The following is a 20918-nucleotide window of genomic DNA, read 5'->3' as shown; positions in this document are numbered from 1 at the left end:
CCACTACCACTCTCTGCGCACACGCACACACACACACACACACAAACACACACAAACACATACACACACACACACACACACACACACACACACACACACGCACACACACGCTCACAAAATCTGGAGCCAGCTGAAATCGCAAAACCACCAAGAAAAACCACAGAACTGCAAACTAAGGTGCCTAAAGTCCCTCACAGCCACAAAGGAAAGACAGTAAGACCAAAAGCTTCCCGGCTCTGCCTCTTTAAACAAACATGTCAAGCAACTAACATATTTTGCTGCCCTTGGCTGCAATTGCACAGGAATGCTGAGAAACATGTCCCAGTGAGCTGCCACTCACAGACACAGAACACAAGAATAAGCACCAACTGAGGAAGACATTACTCTTCATGATTACTTTGTTACCCCACTCCATAGACAAGGAAAGTGGGACACAGAGAGGGTGAGTAACCTGCCCAAAGTCACCCAGCCGCTATGTGGCAGGCCTGAGATACAAACTCTGGGTACTTGAACTCTAGAGTCATCGCTAAAACAGCTTGTGAGACAGTAGGGCAACGGACAAACTCCGACAGTGCTGACAACTCACAGCCCCTTCTCAGAGGAAGAGGAAAACACAGACAAAGCTGCAGATTTGATCTTTTCCCAGAAAGCACATTCCAGCAATTTCCAAGTAATAATCCTGGCAGTGAAAATGGTTAGTACTGAGACCAACAAATCCTGAACACAAGCCAGCATCCGGGGCTGGGGAGTGGAGGTTGGGACATTATGCTACAGCAGCACAGGAAAGACCCCAGGAACATACCTGTGGTCTCCTCACAGGGTCGGGGTGGGCGGCACTCAGTGAAGCACTCTTCCACCAAGTATAAGGGCCTGAGCTCAAGAACCCAGGTCTAAAAGCCAGATGTAGCAGCACACACTTGATAGCCAGCACTGTAGCCTGACTGGCAAAGCAAGCCCCAGACCAAGGAGGACAGCACCTGAGGAATGATACCTGAGGTTGACCTCTGGCTTCCATATGTACACACACGTGTGTGCACATACATAAAAACATACACTCGCACACCAACAGAACAGTAAATGGGAGGGAGGAGTATCTTTATATAAAGATGCCATGATGAAAAAAAAGTTGTACACTAACTTTAAAAATTAACCAAAACAGAACAGTATGTATGTAGTAAGTGCAAAATTGGAAGAAAAAAACTGGGTTTGTGGGCCCTGAGTAGAAGATGATAAATATAAAAATGACGTCAGTTGTGGAGGAAGGTGGTGGCATTATGGGGGCCTTCTTTGTTAACTTGTCAGCTGTTTTCAGCAGCTGACATATCCATCTTTTCAACAAGGATGGCAGGAACACTGATTACAGACTGCTTATCTCTTGCCAGCCTTGGAAGCCTGCAATGTGCCCGATTGTTGGGCAACAACATAGAACAGAAGGAAAACACAAGTCGCTAAGTGATGATCTACAAAACAGGGATCAGCACACTCCTGGGAGCACAGAACTCAAGAGTGCTCGGAGGAGGAGTCAGCAGGCTGAGGATGGGCCAGGAGACTGACCTGCCAGGAGGAGAGCATGTTCTGACTTCCCTCCAGAGACTGCCCTGGGTCCCAGCATCACAACTGAAACATTGTCCCACGGCCCAAGACCTGGAGCTGGCACTGCATGTGGGCCCCTACTTAAGCAGAATGATTTATGAGAATGTGGATACAAGAAATTGATAGATTAGGGAATAATTACTCATACTGTGAAAAGAATGGGTAAAGAAACTCCCTGCTGCAGATGAACGCAGTGACATTCAGGTGGCATCACTGAAAGATGCTTTCTTAAAATGGACAGCTGTTTTGCATAAAGCTGTCTAGAGTGTAGGGTCCCTGACTGTCCACAGCTGCCCCGTCATGGTAGAGCCCCACGCACATGCTACGTTGGGGAAGAGAGCACTTCTTTCCCAATGCTTCCAGCACAGCCCTTCCAGAAGAGGGCACCTTAGGGCCTGGCTTGGACTCCATTTCTACACCCCACTAATCAGTCTTGTTCTGGTAAGGTGCTCCAGGAAATTGGACTATGGAGTCAGTCACTCCCACCCAATCCCACATGAAGTGAGGGGGAGAGATATTGCTCCTGAAGAAACCCCCGGAAGCTGTATTTGGAAGGTGAGGAGGGCAGCTTGGGCAGAGGAAGGGGACAGGTGAGACGTCTATAGCCCAACTGTCTGCCTGGATGAGCTCCCTGGTGGGATGAACATGAAGCCACCATGGTTGTACCAGAAGCGAAGAGTTGTCATGTTCTGCAGGCAGGGCTAGAGAGGGCCAGGAAGGAGGCTCAAGGGACAGGGCAGCTTTGCTTTGTCCTAGCGCCTTCCTAGTGACTCTGGCCACTCAGTCTCTCGGGAGATGTAATCACACCTGAGCAGATCTGAGTAACCTCAAGCAGCAGGACCAAAGGGCTGAGTGACAAGGACTGACTGAGAAGATTAGGCTCCTGTCTAGAGAGCTGGAAGCAAAGGAGGCTGCAGCGTGGGGAGTGGAGGGGGGACGCAGATTTTCACCAGCTCTAAGAGTCTGGCAATTGTGTTATTTGGTCCTTGAGAAAAGCGGCTGAAGGAAGCATTCAGGAGAACATGGCCTCAAGGGAGCTGGACCTACTGCCCCAGGAGGAGATTCAAGCAGAAAGGGCTTTTGATGTTCTAAGTTAAGCACCTGAAACCAGCTCTGCCTGAAGTCAGAGTGCCATGTGGCGCTGGAACCTGGAGCCGTGTGCACACTGGGCAAGTGAACTGCCACTCAGCCAAACTGAAGACCCAAGTTCAGTCCTCAAAGACACATAATGGAAGAAGAGATTTCCACAAGTTCTGATTTCCACATTCAGCCTATGATGTACATGCTTCCCATAAATAAATAATTTTTAAATTAAAAATACCAAAACAAAATGAAAATATTAACACAATCTACCTTTTTCATACAATAGTTCCTTTCCTAGGTGGGGATAGGCACATGGAAAGCACTCCCAAAATACGAGGCTCATATCAACAAGCATCCTAGGATCAGATACATCCTGGGCAGATCTCTGCTGACAGTGCCCCTTCAAAGGGACTCTTCACCTAGCTAAGCAGCCTGGGGCTCACTCCTGAGGGACAGTTCAGTCTTCAGCCTCTACCATCATGCCAGGCACACAACTCAGTCTCCAAGTAACCCACCAAGTCCTTTCTTAGTATATACTTGGAGCCACTGGCAGCCCTGGCAGGTTTCTCTAATTTTAATCACTATGAAAATGTAAAAAAAAAATGAAAATAAAGTATAATCCAGTTCCACCACTTCTTGCTCGCCACACCGGGAGCATCTGTCAAATGGCTGCAATCACTTCACCTTTCTATCAGGTTGACTCACAGATCTGGTGGACTATGGCACCTAATATGTGGCTGGCATTTTATAAAAGGTGCCTTGAAGCCAACCTAAACACTATTTTGGGCATCCCCTTCTTTACAAGTCCCTGGTGGGGGTTCCTTTCCAGCTTTTTCTTATTTCCTGCATCCAGTGATACCCACCCCATCCATTTACAGCAACTCAACTGCAATATATTTTTAATTGTCACCATGCTACAACCTCCTCTGTGAAATTCCCATATGCTGTCAGCCGGCATCTCTGTGATAGCACTTATTGATCCCCGATTAATGAGAAACAATCTGGTCATAAGGAGCTAAGAAACTCTCTTCCCAGATGAGCGTCTGAAATGATTAAACCATCACCCAGGTGTTCAGTGGCAACATCCAGCCTGCCAGAGACTGAATAAAAACATCCAATTCCTGGCGTAAGAAAAACACCCATGGGGGTCTAATCAGCAGGAGCTGTCTGCTGTTCTCACTTGAGCTGCCTGCCCCTGGGAAGCTGGGAAAGTTCTGTTAAGTGGTTGAGCACAGGGGTACCACTTCTGGCACTGACAACTCACTGGGCATATATGGAAATGAGAGTGAGACTTGTCATAGATACAGGGATCTATCTATCTGTTTGTCTGTCAGTCTGTCTGTCTAGGTCTTTGTAGCCCAGGCTGGCCTTGAACTCACTATGTAGCCAAGGATGACTTTGAGCTTTAGATTATTCTGTCTCTACCTCCGAAGTGCTAAGATTACAGGCATGTGCCACCACAGCAGCTTTATACAGTGCTGGAGACTGAACCCAAGGTTTTATACATGCTAGGCAAGGATCCTACCAGCTAAGCCACATCCTCAGCCCAGAGACAGGGACCTTAATGAAATTGTATAACGAGTGGAGGAGCTACATGGTAACACATGAGGTCATCCCATACACCCCCAACACCATCACCAGGGCTCCCCAAACCAATGGTTGAATGGGATTTGAACTGATACCTTTCAGACCACTTACTTGCAAGACAAGTCTGCTCCCCTAACACAGACCCTCCCATAACACAAATTACTGCCTTTGCTGGGTTTTCCCATCCCAGGCAGATCTGGTTAGTGGTTCTGCAGAATTCTATTTGGCTTGTGGTTTGACTTGAATTCATTGCCAATGCTATTAAATACAAATCTAGATCCTTATTTCTCTGCCAACACAGAGGCTCTCTGCCCCTCCTCCACCTGTGTTTCTATAAACACCCATAGCATTGCTGCTCAGTGTGGACAGGAAAGTTACAGGGATACTCCTTTCCCCAGATCCTCAATACTAGGCAATTCCTGAGTTCTAAGCTGGAATATCCAGCTCATAGGAAGGGAAGGTTCAGGTCTAAATACAAACGACAATGAACTAAAAATGAACTTGCTTGACTATGTAAAGGAACACAGGCCTTCATATTACACCAGGTTGCTATAACCTTGACCACTATACACTGTAGTGGTGTGAGCTTCTGCAAGAACCCAATAGGTCCCACCCTAACTTTAAATGCCACTCCAAGCAACTTGAGACACAAAGTAAACTGACTTTTGCTGTTCCACAAACTCAGCTTTCCAGGGCAAGCTGATGCCCAAGAGATATAGACCACCATTTCCAGGTGACTTGAGGGGTCTTCTATGCCTCTGCCCCCACCTCTCCACCATGAGACAAGAGGTGGTACTTGCACAACCAACAAGTGGTTGTACAATCAAAACACTAAACACTGGATACAACTAAAGCACTGTATGGCTGGGGGTTGGGGGAAGGCATGGAGCTGCAAGTGCAGGTAATAACCTCAGCCTCTGCATGGAGGGGGACTCTGGGCCCCATTCCTGTGTCCTGTGTGCTATTAATAAACCGAAATCAATTTTTATTTGGTTAATAACAAAGGTTGCCGTCAGGCGGCTCGCTCTTACCGGTTTCTCTGTTGAAGCAATATTAAATACTCATCATGTTTCTCATCAAAGTCTGTCACCATGTCCTTAGTATAACCCTGAAAGGAAGAAACAGAGCAGTGTGAGAGGGAAATGCAGGGATGTTTTTACTGAAGCTGGGCGCTGCATATAGCCTGCAGGAGGCTGGCTGAGCTGGGAGGCCGACCTTGACGAAGGCCCAGCTCCCCTTGGGGCATCACTCTGGCGACCCAGAGCTCCAGGGATTGCATGGGAGCCCAGTAGGCCCCAAGTACATATAGCTTCACCAATCTGTGAACGAAGGTTGGTTCCCCAGCCTCCTTACTGCTCCCCCCCCCCATGCCCTATGAAGCCCAGGACTCTGATAAGACTTGGCACCTTCCAGAACAGTCAGAGCTACATAATGAGATGTTGCCTCAAAAATAAAACAAACAAAAACAAAAATCAAACTTGGCACCTAAGATGTTTCCTCACACACACACTACTCAGCCATTTCAGTCAGTCATCACCAGGTCACCCCAAACTGATGAAAAGGGACCTCAAGTTTTCCTCTCACCACAAGAGGAATCCCCGATGATCAGAAACAACATGGTCATTACAGAAAGTGATTCTGTAGATCTTTTTCTGGCAAGAGGGCCCCATGTTGCCTTCTGAGAGCCTCTTAGCTCTATCTTTCAATTCAGCGGCTCCCCTGGGAGCTTATGGCAGCTCTTCTGGCCACCCCTTGGGTCATGCTGCCTTGGCTTGGAAGCACCATCACCATGTGCTTTGCTCAGCCACAGGGAGTCACAGTTTGGGGGGAAGAAGACAAATCAACCTTGGGGTTTTGCTGATACTCCCAGGAAGAAGCTGTGCTTTCCTCTGGGGGCCCAGGTCTGTCTGGAAAAACGTGAGAATAACACTGGCAAAGCAGCAGAGTCAAGTTATAGGGAGAAACTGATTCCTAACACTCACTGTGGGTCCTGAGACCTACCCAGGCCTGAAAGAGTATCTGGACAATCACTTGTTAGTTCATGTGCTGCCTTGAAGCTTCACACAACATTCTGTCCTCGGGTTCAAATGGCTTTTAAGCACTGTGCCATATAATCTGACTATCAGAGCTCAGCCTACTACAATTGAATAGTTTGGTTTTATGTTTTTGAGCTGAAGCCTCAAAATATAGCCCCAGTGGACTCTGCACATGTGATCCTCTTGCCTCAGCCTCCTAAGTAGTGGGATTACAGGTGTGTGCCACCTTGCTTGGCTTAGACAATTTATTACAGTATTATGGAGGGATTAATAATGTATACTATACATACAAATAGCAGCCAATATATATGGAGAGAGAGGCAGACAGATGCTTAGCATCAATAACTAAAAGCAAAAGAAGAAGGTTAGCTACAGAAAGCCCAAGCAGATGTGTATGACTGTATGTATGTATATATGCATGTATGTATGAATTTACATGCATATGTGGGTTTGTGGAATTTGAGATTTACTTCATAGTCCAGTTTAGCTGGACCTCATTACATAGTCCATTCTGGCCTTGAACTTGCAGCAATCCTCCTGCCTCAGCCTATGTGCTAGGATTAGAGGCATACACTATCACACTTGACTCTTCTGTGCATTTTTCAACTTAAGGTATTTCCAGTTTATAGCACGCTTGTTGGGATGTAACACTGGGTGAACAGAGGAGCACCCGTCTCCATGCTTCCTGGGGGCCCAGCCAGGGACACCCACAGCTTCCTCTCTGTCCTCCCTTGACTCTTCCTTGGCATTCACAGGCCTAGGACCCCTTCCTGTCCAGCTCTCTGCCTGGGCCTCTCTAACCAATCTTCCTCCTTCAGCTACAGATGTTACACAACTGTTTGCTTCCCTCTCCATCTTCACTTCTCTCCAGTTACCAGGCAATGGGGCCCTGGGGATAGGAAACACTAACAGCCACTCTCAGACTAGTGCTAATGGCATAATCCTCCCTTCTTCACCCATGTACTGTAAACCCCAGGTTGTTACCATATATGTGTCTCTTCCACTGTCACCCACAGTTTTCCTTTTATCCAGAAAGCCTTATTTCTCCCAGACTTCTGACTCTCAAGTGCTGGTGTGTACACACGTCACCCTGGGACTGCTAGATTCTCTCAGGAGGAAGGGGAGGCCCTGTGGGTATCCCTAACTAGCTCCCAGCTGGTGCCGTGAACAACCACATTTAAATAAGCAAGACCCTACACTAACTAGGCAATAACTATCACGACGCCACATCTCCAGTCCCTCAAACCTGAGTGTCACTTAAGTTTCATTCTAGTTAACCTGGCTGCCCAGCCAGTGAGCAGTAGTATAAAGGGCAGCATTATGAAATTAAAAGAAAATTTAAAAACTGGTAGATCTCTCTGGCTTCCTGAGCTGCCTCAAGAACTTCCTCATGTCCCTGGGACTGAGCCTGGCTCCTCCTTGCATGCAGGGAAGCACAGGAGAGACCTCACTTCTGTGAGAGAGTCAAGTAACACCCTGCCTCTGGGGAGGAGTTTCTACAGCCAGCCTTCTCTTTTGGTCTCTGTAGCCCTTCTAATTATTATCACCCTACTTAAGAGACAAGGAGATTCATGCCATGCATATTCCAAAACACTACTGACTCCATAGCAATTTGCCTTACCATTTTGAAATATTAAAGTAATCGTTGATACATTACGGTATTGAATGAAACATTCCATGGCATTTTCAGAAGCAGTCCAGACTTCAAAGAGATATAAGTGTGTGCCAGGACGCATGGGCTTTTACCTCAGACCCTGTCTGGAATGTATCTTTTCTCTTCCACCACGAGGCAGGTGCCACCCAGGAGACATAGACAAGGTCATCCAGCCAGCTCCCCTTCTTCCAGCCTCTGTCTCTCAAATGTTGGTCACCTGGAGACTGTGGTGACAGGGTGGCTCTGATTTGGGAGGACTGGGAGGCCCTGTGGGTCTCTAACCAGGCTGTGGGTCATACTTGAACCTTCTTCTACTTGCTCAGCTTTCCATCATTCAGCCTGTAATTCTGACTATCCATGAGCCTGGGCCTTGGGGTCTAGGCCTGGCTCCAAATCACAGTGCTGCATCCAGAACAGAGGTTGCTATGGTTCCCATGTGGTCTGTCCCTTCCAAACTTTGATTGAAATTTGTTTCCCACAGCAAAGGCGGTGAGAGGACGGGCTTACGAAGTGTATAGTCCACAAGAGCTCCACCTTGTGGAGGGATGAGTATCATTCAAACAAGGGGTTAGTAAACAGTAGGAGTGAAAGTTCCCATGAGACAGGTCACCGTTGTGAGACTGGATTGTTACAGAACCAGGCTGTCCTGTCTGTTTCTGTTCCCACATCCTCACTTTCTCACCCTTCCTCCTCCCATCATGTTAAGGTGCTCCGTGCCTCAAGTCGCTGCCATGTCCTGGACTTCCCAGCCCCAGCCCCAGCCCCAGCCCCAGCCCCAGAGCCACACAAGCTCCTTTCCTTTCTAAGTTACCCATTCTCATGTACTCTGTTAGAGAAACAGACGACAGACGACTTAGGTTCATACTTCACATGGCAGGGGTTTTATTTCCTTATTTCTAAAGTGGAGCCAGAAACGATGGAATGAAAATTCAAGGAAGGGTCAAGTTCATCCTCTCTGTTTCCCACCAACATTTGCTGGGTGCTTGCATGGATGCAAGGGGCTGGCAGCCTTACATACACTCCAGGGGTTTAAATTTATTATTGTATCTGTGTGCATGGTGTGTGTGTGTGTGTGTGTGTGTGTGTGTAGGGAACATGTGCCACAGCATATGCATTGAGGCTAGAGGACAGCTAGATAGGGTTGGTTCTCTCCATCCACTTTTATGTGGGATTTGAGGGTTGAATTCAGGTCTCCAGGCTTGTGAGGCAAGAGCTTTTTACCCACTGAGCCATTTTACCAGCCCTATAACCGAGGTTTAATGGAAGCCCAGCCTGTGGATATCCTGATAGTGACTTGCCACACAGGGGCTACACTGCACAGGCTCCATTCACAGCATATGCCACGTGAACCACGTCAATGGTAACACTTGCCATTGGGTCACAGGGGCATTGCACTGCAACATTCAATGCCATACACCAACCAGCCAGATCCCCGCAGGGGCTTCTGGGAACACTCACACAAGTGTTACCCAAAGGACTCTTCCAGGAAGAGTCCACAACCTGCACTAGCTCTTAAAGCACTTAGAGCCCAAACGGGAGACACATAAATCATTAAAAACAATGTACAAATTCAGCAGCAAAGGGGGCCAGAAGGGCCTCAGGGGGTGTGGTCAGGCCTCAGTTCTTAGGGAATCTCCAAAGCTCTACTCATTCTCACATCACCCCTGACCTGTCAGGCTCAAACGATGGCACACAGCAGGTGCTCTCTATCCATGGGGATGAGTTCCCCCCCACACACCAGTGGATGCCAGAAACCAGAGCAGAACCAGACCGAATGTACAGAACTTTCCATATCATGTCTCCTAGCCTCATTGGCAGCACTGCCCCTCTACCACTTTTGGGTAGCTTTCATTTTTATCAGTAAAAGACAGAATATGGCACCCATCTCTCCTTTCTTCCCTTTCTCTCTCTTTCTCCCTTTCCTCCCTTTCTCCTCTCTCTCCCTTCCTTTTTGTGAGATGGGGTCTTGCTCTATAACCCATGATGGCCGGAACTTTCTCTATGACCCAGACTGGCCTTGAACTTGCAATCCTGTTACCTCTGCCTCTGACAGTTGGCATTCCAGGCACGTGCCATCACGCCCAGCTACCCTCCTTTTTTCACTCAAGCTAGTTTGGACTGTGTAAATATAACTTAGATCTGAGGTCTAGACAGTATGACAAAAGAGCTAATGGTTTTAGAAAGCCTGTACAATGTTGGTGGGTCCAGAGAAACATTCAGCAGAGGATTAAGCAATACTTTAATGAATGTTTTTTGGTTCAGTTTGCTTTGCTTTGGGTTTTTGCTGATGCTAATAGTCAAGTCTAGGAACTCATACAGGCTGGGTAAGCACATTAGTACCAAGACATACCTTGAGGTTTATGATAAATGTTCTTTTTATTTATTTATTTTGTTTCTCAAAATGGTTTCTCTGTGTATCTCTGGCTGTCCTGGAACTTGCTCTATATATCAGGCTGGTCTCGAATGCAGAGATCCAACTGCCTCTGCCTCCGTGGGGATTAAATGCATGCGCTGCCACCACCCAGCTATAAATGGTTTGTTTGTTTGTTGTTGTTTGTTTGTTTGTTTTCGAGACAGGTTTCTCTGTAGCTTTGGTTCCTGTCCTGGAACAGCTCTTGTAGACCAGGCTGGCATTGACCTCACAGAGATCCACAGGCCTCTACCTCCTGAGTGCTGGGATTAAAGGAGTGCGCCACCACCACCAGGCTCTGACAAGTGTTCTTAATGTCCCTATGCCCACAATAAGGATGACTACATGCATCTTATAGTACACAACTCCTACTCTTCCTTCAAAACCCACCCAGGCCCAACTTCTCTGTTTCCCTGGAGAGTCTATCATGACCAAGTTCTGGGTCCTGAGGTCTCCAAAACTCTACGCCTGTGTTTCAATCACATCTACTAACCCATCAGCCACATTCTTAGCCTCAAACATCCTCTATATCCAATACGCCTGTAGTACAAAGAAAACCTAAAGCAGCAGCTGAGACTGCCCCCTAGAGGTGGTATGAATCAACACAACAAAAAGCAAACAGGGTTTCTCCTGCCCTGGATGCAAAGACTCCTCAAAGCACGTAAACAAAGGTATTTGACTAAAAGACTCCTCAAGGCAAATAAACAAGTAGTTTGACTATCTCAACTGCCATTGCCTCCCAGCTATGCACCACAACCATCGGATAACCAGACCTGGAGATTGCACACTTGGGGTCAGGAGTTATAGTCTCCACTCTGGACTCCATGCCTCAGGACACTGTGCCTTTATGGGGGGAAAAAAATCTTCCCCATAGCCATCTGAGGAATCATTTTTCAACCACATCTGATATTTTTTTTTATTCTCGAAAAGTTCTCTTGTAAATTGTCACACATGGATTATAAATTACGTCCTAGTCTGGTGAAGGCAGAGGATTTAAAAAACCTTCAGTGAGTTTACTTTAAAAGGAATCTTCCATCAGAGCTGTAAGTGAAAAATATAAGCACGCTATAAACAGAAGGCAACCGTAGGTAATAAATACAGACCATGCTGAAACGGACCCTCTAGGCAAGATGTCCCCACTCACACACCAATACCCACCCACCATGGAGGGTGGAGTCACTCCCATTTACAAATCCATGCATTCTTCAATATTCCACAAGAACCCACTTTGGTCTGGTGTGCATCTAAGGTGTTGGGCTACAGCAGCAGCAGCTGGGGCTCACAGTTCAGTGAGGAGGCAGTGAGCAGGAGTGCCGGCAGGCAAGGAGGGTTGTCTCTGCAAGCTGCCCAAGAAGGCCTCTTTGCAAGCTGGAGGGGTGGCTCAGTGGTCACACTCTCTTCCAGAGCACCCAAGTTCAGTTCTTTGCCTCCAGTATGAGGCAGTTCACAACGACCTGCAACTTTGCCCCAGGGAAATCCAATGCCCTCTTCTGGTCCTGAAGGGCACTGCACTTGTGTGCACAACCCCCTCACACAGACACGCACTATAAAATAAAAATTTTAAGTTTTTTTTTTTTTGAGAAAGAATGCCTCTTTGGTGAGATGACCTATAAGCCATGAAGTTGACCTTGAAGGTATTTGGGAAAGTAGGCATCCAGGTGGTTGGGGGGGGACCAGAAAATGCTGTGAGACAGGAACACAGCAAGGGCCAGTGAGGCAGGTGGGGCAGATAACAGCAGCTGGCCAGGACAGACAAAGCCAGATCAGGCCTCCACACAACACACCAAGAAGGCCACGACCTTATACTGAGTTGGCCAGGAAGCTGTTAGAGGGTTTGACAGACTTGACATACTGGCATCCAGTCCAGTTTTTAGGACCTGCAGTGAGGCCAAAGTTCTTAGCAGGTGCTCTGAAGGAAAGGAGGAGGGGCTCAGCTTCCCTGTACCCAGCCTTTGACTGCCACAGAAGGAGACCGACTTTGTGCATCCTGCACTGCCAGAGTGAACCTGACGCAGGAAACTTAATAGCTCACCTGCTGGAGCCCTGCTGGAATGGTCTCTGGCCCTGATGGGGGGAAAAGATGACCAAGGTGGCAATGTCCCTCTCCAGTCTCCCATCTTAGTGTCTACCTGCCTGCCCGACACACCAACACTTTCCCAGGTCAGGGACTCTATCAGAAGATAATCCTGATCACTCCTAGCCCAGTAGACAAGGCTATTTGAGCTGGTGTCACCCTGGGGGCCACCAACGCCAAACCCCAAACCAGGGAGAAATGGGGGAGGGCATTACTATTAACCCTGCTATAGTCCCCTGAGCTTCTCCTGCATCGGGCTGCCGGCTGGAGACAGAGATAAATGCCAGTCATGTGCTGCCAGCACTCTCTATGGGCCTCACTTCCATCTTTCCACTTCATCCATGGACCATATATCCTGCTGGCCATTTTTCAGGGAAGTCTGCTCTCTTCTCCAGACTACTGCCCTTGCTGCCTCCCCTACCTAGAATGCCCTTCACAGGGAGTGTGAGCTTGCTTCATGAGTAGCTCTTCTCGACTGTTCCCTATGACCCCAGTCTTATGACCCACCCACCATTCTTCCAGCCGGGTGACTCTCACTGTAAATACCTGTTCATTCTCCCGTGGCCTCACTCAATGGACACCCAACTCCAAGGGCAGAAATGGTACCCACAGGTTCCGTGATCCATCTCTCAATGTGGAGCTGACAGTGTGGAAGGAAGAGGAGGAAGAGGAAAGCGAGGAAGATAAAATCTCTGTCTTCAGAGAACTGAGAGGTAGAAACAAGAACAATTGCTCCCATGCAATGTGGTGCCTGTGCCACACAGCAGTAAGCAGAGGGCAAAGCCTGGCACTGCCTATGGTGACGGGGTGGGGGAGAGGCATCCCATGGCACTGAGTCCAAAAGGAACTCACTAGGTAAGGAAAGCAGGGTGAAGGGCATGCAGGAAGAACAGTGCATGTGAAAGCCCTGGGGCCCATCTTGGAGCAGAGATGGAACACGGTAAGAACATGCTATTTGATCACAGAGACAGTGAGAGCCTGGTCCTCTGACATGGAAGCATGCTTGAAGCCTGTGGTTAACCAATGGCAGGTGCCAACTATCTCACTGACACCTAGGGGAAAGCACCAGGATCTGGGGACCCAAACTAGATTTATGCTCAAAACCAATCACTAGTACATTGGCACCTAAATTGCAGCTACTCTGGAGGCTGAGGCAGGGGTATCATGAGCTTGAGTACAGCCTGGGCAATTGTAGCAAAACCCTGCCTCAAAATAAACTAAGAAGGACTAGACAAGCAGTGGTAGAGCAATAGCTTACCACGTGGGAAGTCCTGGATCTGAGCCTCAGAAGCACAAAAAAACTCCAAAAAAAGAGACAGCACCAGCTTTCATACAAGATAATACTCCCCGAGAATATAAAAGTAGCAGGTCATTTTTTCCTCTTTGCCCTCCAACCTTCCTGCTGAACTAGGATTTCCTTCACGGAACTGGTTGTCCATCAGGGAAGACTAACAGTCTACCCCCCCACTACACACGCCGATGCAGGCAGCAATGCGAGCTGATGTTACAAGTGATCTGAAGAGGAAATGTGACTGTGCTGGGGGTCTGAGGAACCTTCTGCTGGTGATGGTTGGGTCTGAGCAGGCTAGTTGGTATGTGCTGAGGGGAGAGTCTTAACGGAGAGGAGTCTCAGGCCAAGAGACTCACCACTATGGTGAACAAGAATGCGTAGAACGAACAGGGGCAACCATGAGGACAAAGGTTCAAAACATGTCACTACTGAGAGTAGCAGACCACAAGAGCTATGTGACCACAGCAAGGAAATTGCCCTTAATACCAACCTAACAGGAAGCCACACAGTGCTTGCTTGAGTAGAGGGGCAGGAATATCAGGAAGCAACTGAGGGTGAAGGGTGCAGGTGGAGGCCAGGATGCACTCAGTCAGGTGTTAGAGGTCTGGAGGAGGTAGGCACAGGAGTGGGAGGGGATGTTAAACTACTTGGGGTCCTAAGACAGTTTGTGATTCCCTCCTTGACCTTGGGCTCCTAGGGCAGGACCCAGACTTATTTCATCAAAGGCCACCCTCCAGGATATTTCATGGTTAATCCTGATTTAGCCAGGATTTCCCACAATGACCCAGATTCAAATGTCTACTAGCAAGTCCCCCAAATGCAATTAATTCTTCAGGCCATGGCCTCCAATTTTTAATCTGAAATATGATTGCCATGGAGGTGTGTATCACAAAGCCCCCAGTTCCTGAATCTACATTTGCTATCTGAGGGGCCAGGCTTACTAGAAGTCAGGACTGTGGGTTGCAAAGCCTGGTTAAAAATGACAGCAAGCAGGAAGAAGCTGGACATGTACACAGAGAGGGATGGCTGGTGGTTTTGTTGCTGGTTTTAATTAGATGTGTGTCCCTAGGAGGTGCCGGAAGAAGTCAGAGGTATTAGATCCCCTGGAGCTGGTGTCACAGGAGGGAAGGGAGGAATTGGGAGAGTCTCCAAAATTGACAGTCCTCTTCAAAGGTAGTATCTTAAAAGTGGAAGAATCATTCTCCACCTTAAGTTTTTATTTTGTTTTGAGATATGGTGTAACTATGTAATCTTAGCTCGAATGAAGTTCTCTACATAGATCAGGCTGGACTTGAACTCAGAGACCCGCCTGCCTTTGTCTTGTGAGTGGTGGTGATAAAGGTGTGTCCACCTTCGTTTTTAAAACAGGGTCTCTCACTGAACATGAAGCTCCCCATTTCAGCTTGATGACTGACTGGCAAGTCCCAGGGATCCTCCTGCTCCTGCGCCCTTGGCAGTGGGGCTACAGAAGCAACACCATGCCTGACTTTACGTGCTAGGCACACACCTTTAATCCCAGCACTTGGGAGGCAGAGGCTGGCGGATCTCTGTGAGTTCAAGGTCAGCCTGGTCTACAAGAGCTAGTTCCAGGACAGGCTCCAAAGCTACAGAGAAACCCTGTCTCGAAAAAGTCTGGTCCTCAAATTAGCACTTTTCCCACTAAGTCATCTCCTCGGCCGACATAAGTTTTTTTAAGATACCAACTTTCCTTTTCATGCAGGAAGTGGCTGGGCAGACTATCTCAGGAAAAGCAGCTGTGGCAGGGTTGGGTCTGCCTCCCAAAGAAGGACTGCCATCACACCTTCAAATTAGGCAGCCTGGTGAGTGACAATCACAGCCTGAGGCTGTGCACCAACCCTTGAAAGTGTTGTCACAGTGGCAAGCATAGAATGGTATCAGGTTGGGAGCAGAAGGCAGGATGTGGAACATCAGCAGGGAATAAGGGAACCAGTGACAGGGTAGTTGGCCTGCTCTACTCAAAATAGTGCTTTTATAATGTTGCTACTGGCGTGTTATCAAAGGGGTGGCTTCAAGCAGTCCAGGCATGGCAGAAGCTGGCAGGAAAGAAGAAGTCAGGGCTTGCATACTTGCTCTGCTTTCAGAAGGAAAGGAAGGGCTCTGGGTCTGTCTGGCCCTCAAGGTAGTGTTTATCCTGCAAGGAGCATATGCTTAAGAGTGGGTGCAGCCCACCACCTTCTAGGCCTCTGGGCCTCCTGTTCACTCCATCCAGCAGGAAGGAACAAGGGTCTTTCCTAAGAGCCCACTCTCAACCAGATCTGAGTGAGTCCTTTGCTGTATCCCTGGCAGCTCACATATTCACTCAAGGAACAAAGGGGTAGACTCCACTGAAATTGGAAAAACAAAATCTGATCTAGTGGGACTGAGCCTTTGTATTCCCCAGAGCCCAACTATAAAAAAGACTCATAGGTACCCTAGGAAAAAGTATCAAAAGGTAGGCGAAACCACCCGGATATCCTCCAGTGGGGACAGCTAAACCATCTGCAGTATGTCTGTCCCCATTAGTGCTCTTTGATTGCTTCTTTGATTTTTGAGACAGGGTTTCACTCTGTGGCCCAGGCTAGCCTAGAACTCATTATGTAGCCCAGGCTAGCTTCTGCTTCAGTTTCTCAAGTGCTGGGATTACAATTATGAGCCACCATGCCCAGTTTTAGATGAAAGTTATCTTCTTAAAAGCTCAGCATATATTTTAACCTTTATGCCAGGTTCAAAATATGCCAGGTTCAAGAGCCACCTAGAATAGGTTTGAAGCGTAGAGTTCAGGCAGTGAAGACAAATCACAGCTTCCACCGTACACTATAAAACAGTGTTTTCAGAGGGACACTGTCTGTGCTAAACACAAAGCCAAAACCACCACAAATGCTACACATATTTTGTGGGTACTCAGCCCTGCACACACATGGAGAAAGGTCTAGAAGAACATATGCTAGGTTTCAGAGGCAACAGTTACTCCAGGAGAAGTTAGGAAAGGATGGGAAAGTAATCAGCACTTCAGCCTGGGAAACAGTGAGTCCTCATTTGTAAGGAGGCTGGTTTCATGTGTATTTGAGTAACAAATCAAATCACCCTCTCGCCTCCAAACTAACTAACTAAATAAATAAATAAATAAATAAAATACTAAAATAATAAATAAATAAATAAATAATAGTATCAGTGGCTCTTCTGTCCCAGATAGCCTTCAGGAGTACCAGGCTGTGCCCCCCTGCAATGGTAAGATGGAGATGCCCGTATCCTGCTTGGCTCACCTCTTGGCATCCCTGAAGCCTTCCTAGCTTTATCTGCCTGCTTAAAAACGTCCAGTCCTTCTATTTCTTCTCATCTCACCCTTTCCCACCGCCTTCCCCCTGCTGCACCCCAAACAGCCGCCATCTTCTCTGCTGGGACCCTACAGGGCTCGCCCCAGGTCAACTGCTCTAGCCCATGCAGTTCCCTCTGCAGATCTCTGTGTTTCCTAGAGCCCCTTTGGGTTATCATTCCTTCCTCTAAGCTCATTCTTCAACAGCACTCATGTTGCTTCCACCCCACTTTGGTTTTGCTCTTCTAATGCTCTTCACATTGTATGTACTGCTCAGTCGGCCTCCAACCACGAGGGCATATATTCCAAGAATACATTCGCTTCCTAGACGAGTGTCTAGCACTTAGTGGGCACTCAGTGAATATCTTTGGTGAATGATGAATGAATGAATGCAGAATGAACAATCATACAGTCTTCACTATAAAGCCAGGGTCACATGAGCAGCCACATTAACACCATGTGCTATCTCCCTTCAACTGGGACTGCTTGTGGCCCCTAAGCTTTTGTTGTAGTTGCAGCTGAATCTGATCTCTTGATCCCTTCTCTGCCCACCAATGCTTCCTGAAGTCCCCATCCTAGAAGCTGAAGCTTTCTTCAGGGATTTCTCCACTAATGAATAGTTAGGAGGGCTCACTGCTCTGTGCTGAGTGGAGGATTTTCCAAGGGTTTGCATGCATTTGGTCAGCAGGATCATCCCAACTGTAAAGCAGCCATCGCTATTCCTCCCTGTTCTTCAGCTGCAGACGTGGGGAGGCAGAGCATGACATGGAGCCTGGCCTCACTGACTCCACGGTCTAGAATGAGACTTCACATCAGTGTGCCTCCATCAAACTGGAAGTTCTGAGACTTCGGCAAAGACAAGGTGCCAAGCAAGCTCCAGAAAAGAAATGACCATGGCTCCCAGTGGAAGCACAAATGACAGGGGCTGCGCATCACAGGCCTCAGACACTAGCAAGTCTAGCCTGAGGACCTTTCATTTGTCAAACTAAACAAGTGGCTGGACTGTGGACTCGCCCTGTTCTATCAGTTACAGGTCCACAACCTAGATTCCTGTTAGTCAGGTCAGGACCTGTGACCATGCTGCAGGCTGTGGATGGCCCAGAAACAGACATCAGAGTGGGCCAATAATCTGGGAAGTTTATATTAGAAGGTCTAGGAAGACGCTGTTCTCTCTCTCTCTCTCTTTCTCTCTCTCTCTCTTTCTCTCTCTCTCTCTTTCTCATGCTTTCTCTCTCCCCCTCTCTCCCTCCTTCTCTCCCCCCTTGCTTCATCCCTCCCTCCATCAATATGTAGCCCAGATCTTCCTGCCTGCCTCCTGGGTGCTGGGATTAGAGGCCTGGCTACTCTCATGAAAGGGGATGAACAAATTTAGAAGTCACTGAATTTTCTGCCAGATGAACTAAGAAAGCAGGAAAGCTAAGTTAGTCACAGTGGCGCCTTCCTGTAATCTCAGCACTTGGAAGGATGAGGCAGGAGGATTAAATAAGTTTAAGACCCATCTGGGCTACAGAGTAAGTACCAGGACAGTGGGGTCTATGTGGCAAGACTTTGTCTCAAGAGAAAAAGAAAAGAAAAAGTGAGAGATAAAGAAAGTAAACTAGAACATTAGCTTACACCCAGCACGAAGACTGCCGCAGCAAGAACGAGCTAGCAAAACAAGAGCAGCAGGAAGATGACGTCCTGGGAGCCTGCAGTCCATCTGCTCATGACCCCGCCCCCCCACATTCACACCCTGCTCTGGGCTTCTAAGAAGCAACCCTTCTTCAGAGCCTTGCATTGTGGTACACAGTCCACCTCTGCACCTCCAGAGTGTTATCATTCTTATTTTCATAATACAAGTCCTGAGTAACACAATACTTAGCAGAGCTACCATAAGTAATAGCAGCATTACATGGAAAACACTTACTTCAGTGCCTAGCCATGGTAAATAACACTCACCATGCTAATATTATCATAATCAAGCCACAAGGACATACTATTACAGGTACTGGACAAATTAATCATCTTACCTAGCCATCTACATTACTCTTCCTAGGAAGGAAGGCATATCATGAGACTTTCTCCTTGGTCTCATCCTAGGCCAGGCCATAATTTTATCAATGGCTATTTATAAAGTCTAAGGATGACATTTAGATGGGATGAGACAAAGGAAAAAAATGGATGACGGAGCCGGGCGGCGGTGGCGCACGCCTTTAATCCCAGCACTCGGGAGGCAGAGGCAGGCGGATCTCTGTGAGTTCGAGACCAGCCTGGTCTACAAGAGCTAGTTCCAGGACAGGCTCCAAAGCTACAGAGAAACCCTGTCTCAAAAAACCAAAAAAAAAAAAAAAAAAAAAAATGGATGACGGAATCTAAGTTCAGGACAATTTTGACAGGCTAGAGATGGACCAAGGAAGGTTGGATAGACTGCATTGGGAAGAGAAAGGCCCCAGACAAGGAAAGTCACTAGAAGGGGAAGCCTGAGTGAAGGAAAGTACACAGGGAAGAAGACAGGGCTTTAAAGTCAAGAGTATGGAGGCTGGGGAGACGGCTCAGACACTAAGTACCCGCTGCACAGCCTAAGGACCTGAATTCTGATTCCTAGCAAATGGAAAAGTCAGGTATGGCTATGCACGGCTGCAAGCCCAGCACTGGGATAGGGAATGCAAAAAACATATAAATCCCTGGAGTTCATTAGCTAAACAGCTAATGACAAGCTCCAGGTTCAGTGAGAGAGCCTGTCTCAACAAATAAGATGGTGAGCAATTACGGAAGATACTCACCATTGGCCTCTGCACACATCCACACACACACATGCACATGCACAAAGCCAACAACATGCTATAGCTCCAAAAACTACCGACACAACACAAGCAATAAGTGCCCCAGGAACACTGGCTCCGAGCTAGGCGTGGTGGTGCAGATCTGTAATCCTAGCACTGGGGAGGCAAGCTGAAACACTGTCAACAAAGGAAGGGGGAAGAAAGGAATGTTTGCTCAGAACAAGAGAGGGGAGGTGTTTAAGCACCTCCTGCACACTTGGCATGCACTATTTCAATGGACACTTTCATCAGCTTATGAGGTGGCTGCTATAATCTTTGCTCTCATTTGACAGGTGAGGAGGCGAGGCATGAAGTGAAGAGACTTTGTCACGCAGGCTGGAGTGAGAGCGCATCTAAAGCAGTCACCACTAGAGACCACACTTTGTCCCCCCAGTCTACACTGACCGCTCCACAGCTGGACTTCCTCATAGTTTCTGAGACAGGAAGGTGGCCCAGAAGGTGGAAATCCCACAGAAAGTCACCCTGAGAACTGGTCAGGTTGGCTCAGCTCGGGCAGAGGAAATATCTACACAGCAGCCTCCTCCTACCCACATCCAAACAAGCAACACCATCCAAAGCCCATGACAGCCTCGGCAAAAGAGAGGGTGCCAAATGGTAGATTCTAAATGTTAAGAAATCCTGAGAGCTGGATGGCAGACAGAAGCTGGGAAGGAGCTGGGCACAGGGGAGGTGTTGTGTGCTGCTCCAAACCTAGAAGCAGCACAATCTTCAGGAAGATAGAGGCCCCAGACTGGTGTCAGACTGGATGGAAACTCTAAGAAGTGGCAGAAGGTGGTCCTTCCATCTGCCCAGTGTTCAGGGACTATAACAGTGGACTTTTGGCACAGAAAGGCAAAACATAACTGGAAGAAATGGGGTCCTGGGCTCAGAAGACCAACTAATAGATCAGTGTCCCATTACTGCAGCAAATTCCATCCCTTGCCCACAATCACTGGTGATAAATTACATTAAAAAACAAAACAACAAAATCAGGATCTAGAGAAAAGACAGGCAATCAAGATACAAATCTACAATCATCCAAACAAGCAGAAAAATAAACAACAGGAAAGAGAGGG

General features: G+C 47.8%; 1 protein-coding gene across 1 annotated transcript in view; it reads right to left on the bottom strand.

Annotated features, from left to right (window-relative positions):
* Positions 1-20918, bottom strand: part of LOC119828097 (katanin interacting protein) — a 169014-nt gene that overhangs the window by 111818 nt on the left and 36278 nt on the right. Inside the window, 1 exon segment of the mRNA XM_038350156.1 lies at positions 5295-5371. Within this exon segment, the coding sequence (XP_038206084.1) occupies positions 5295-5371 (77 nt within the window).

The sequence above is a fragment of the Arvicola amphibius genome, chromosome 1, assembly GCF_903992535.2.
Source record: "Arvicola amphibius chromosome 1, mArvAmp1.2, whole genome shotgun sequence".
In the NCBI taxonomy this organism is placed as follows: domain Eukaryota; kingdom Metazoa; phylum Chordata; class Mammalia; order Rodentia; family Cricetidae; genus Arvicola; species Arvicola amphibius.
Note: the sequence above shows the minus strand (reverse complement) of the source record. Positions and strands in the feature narration are given on the sequence as shown.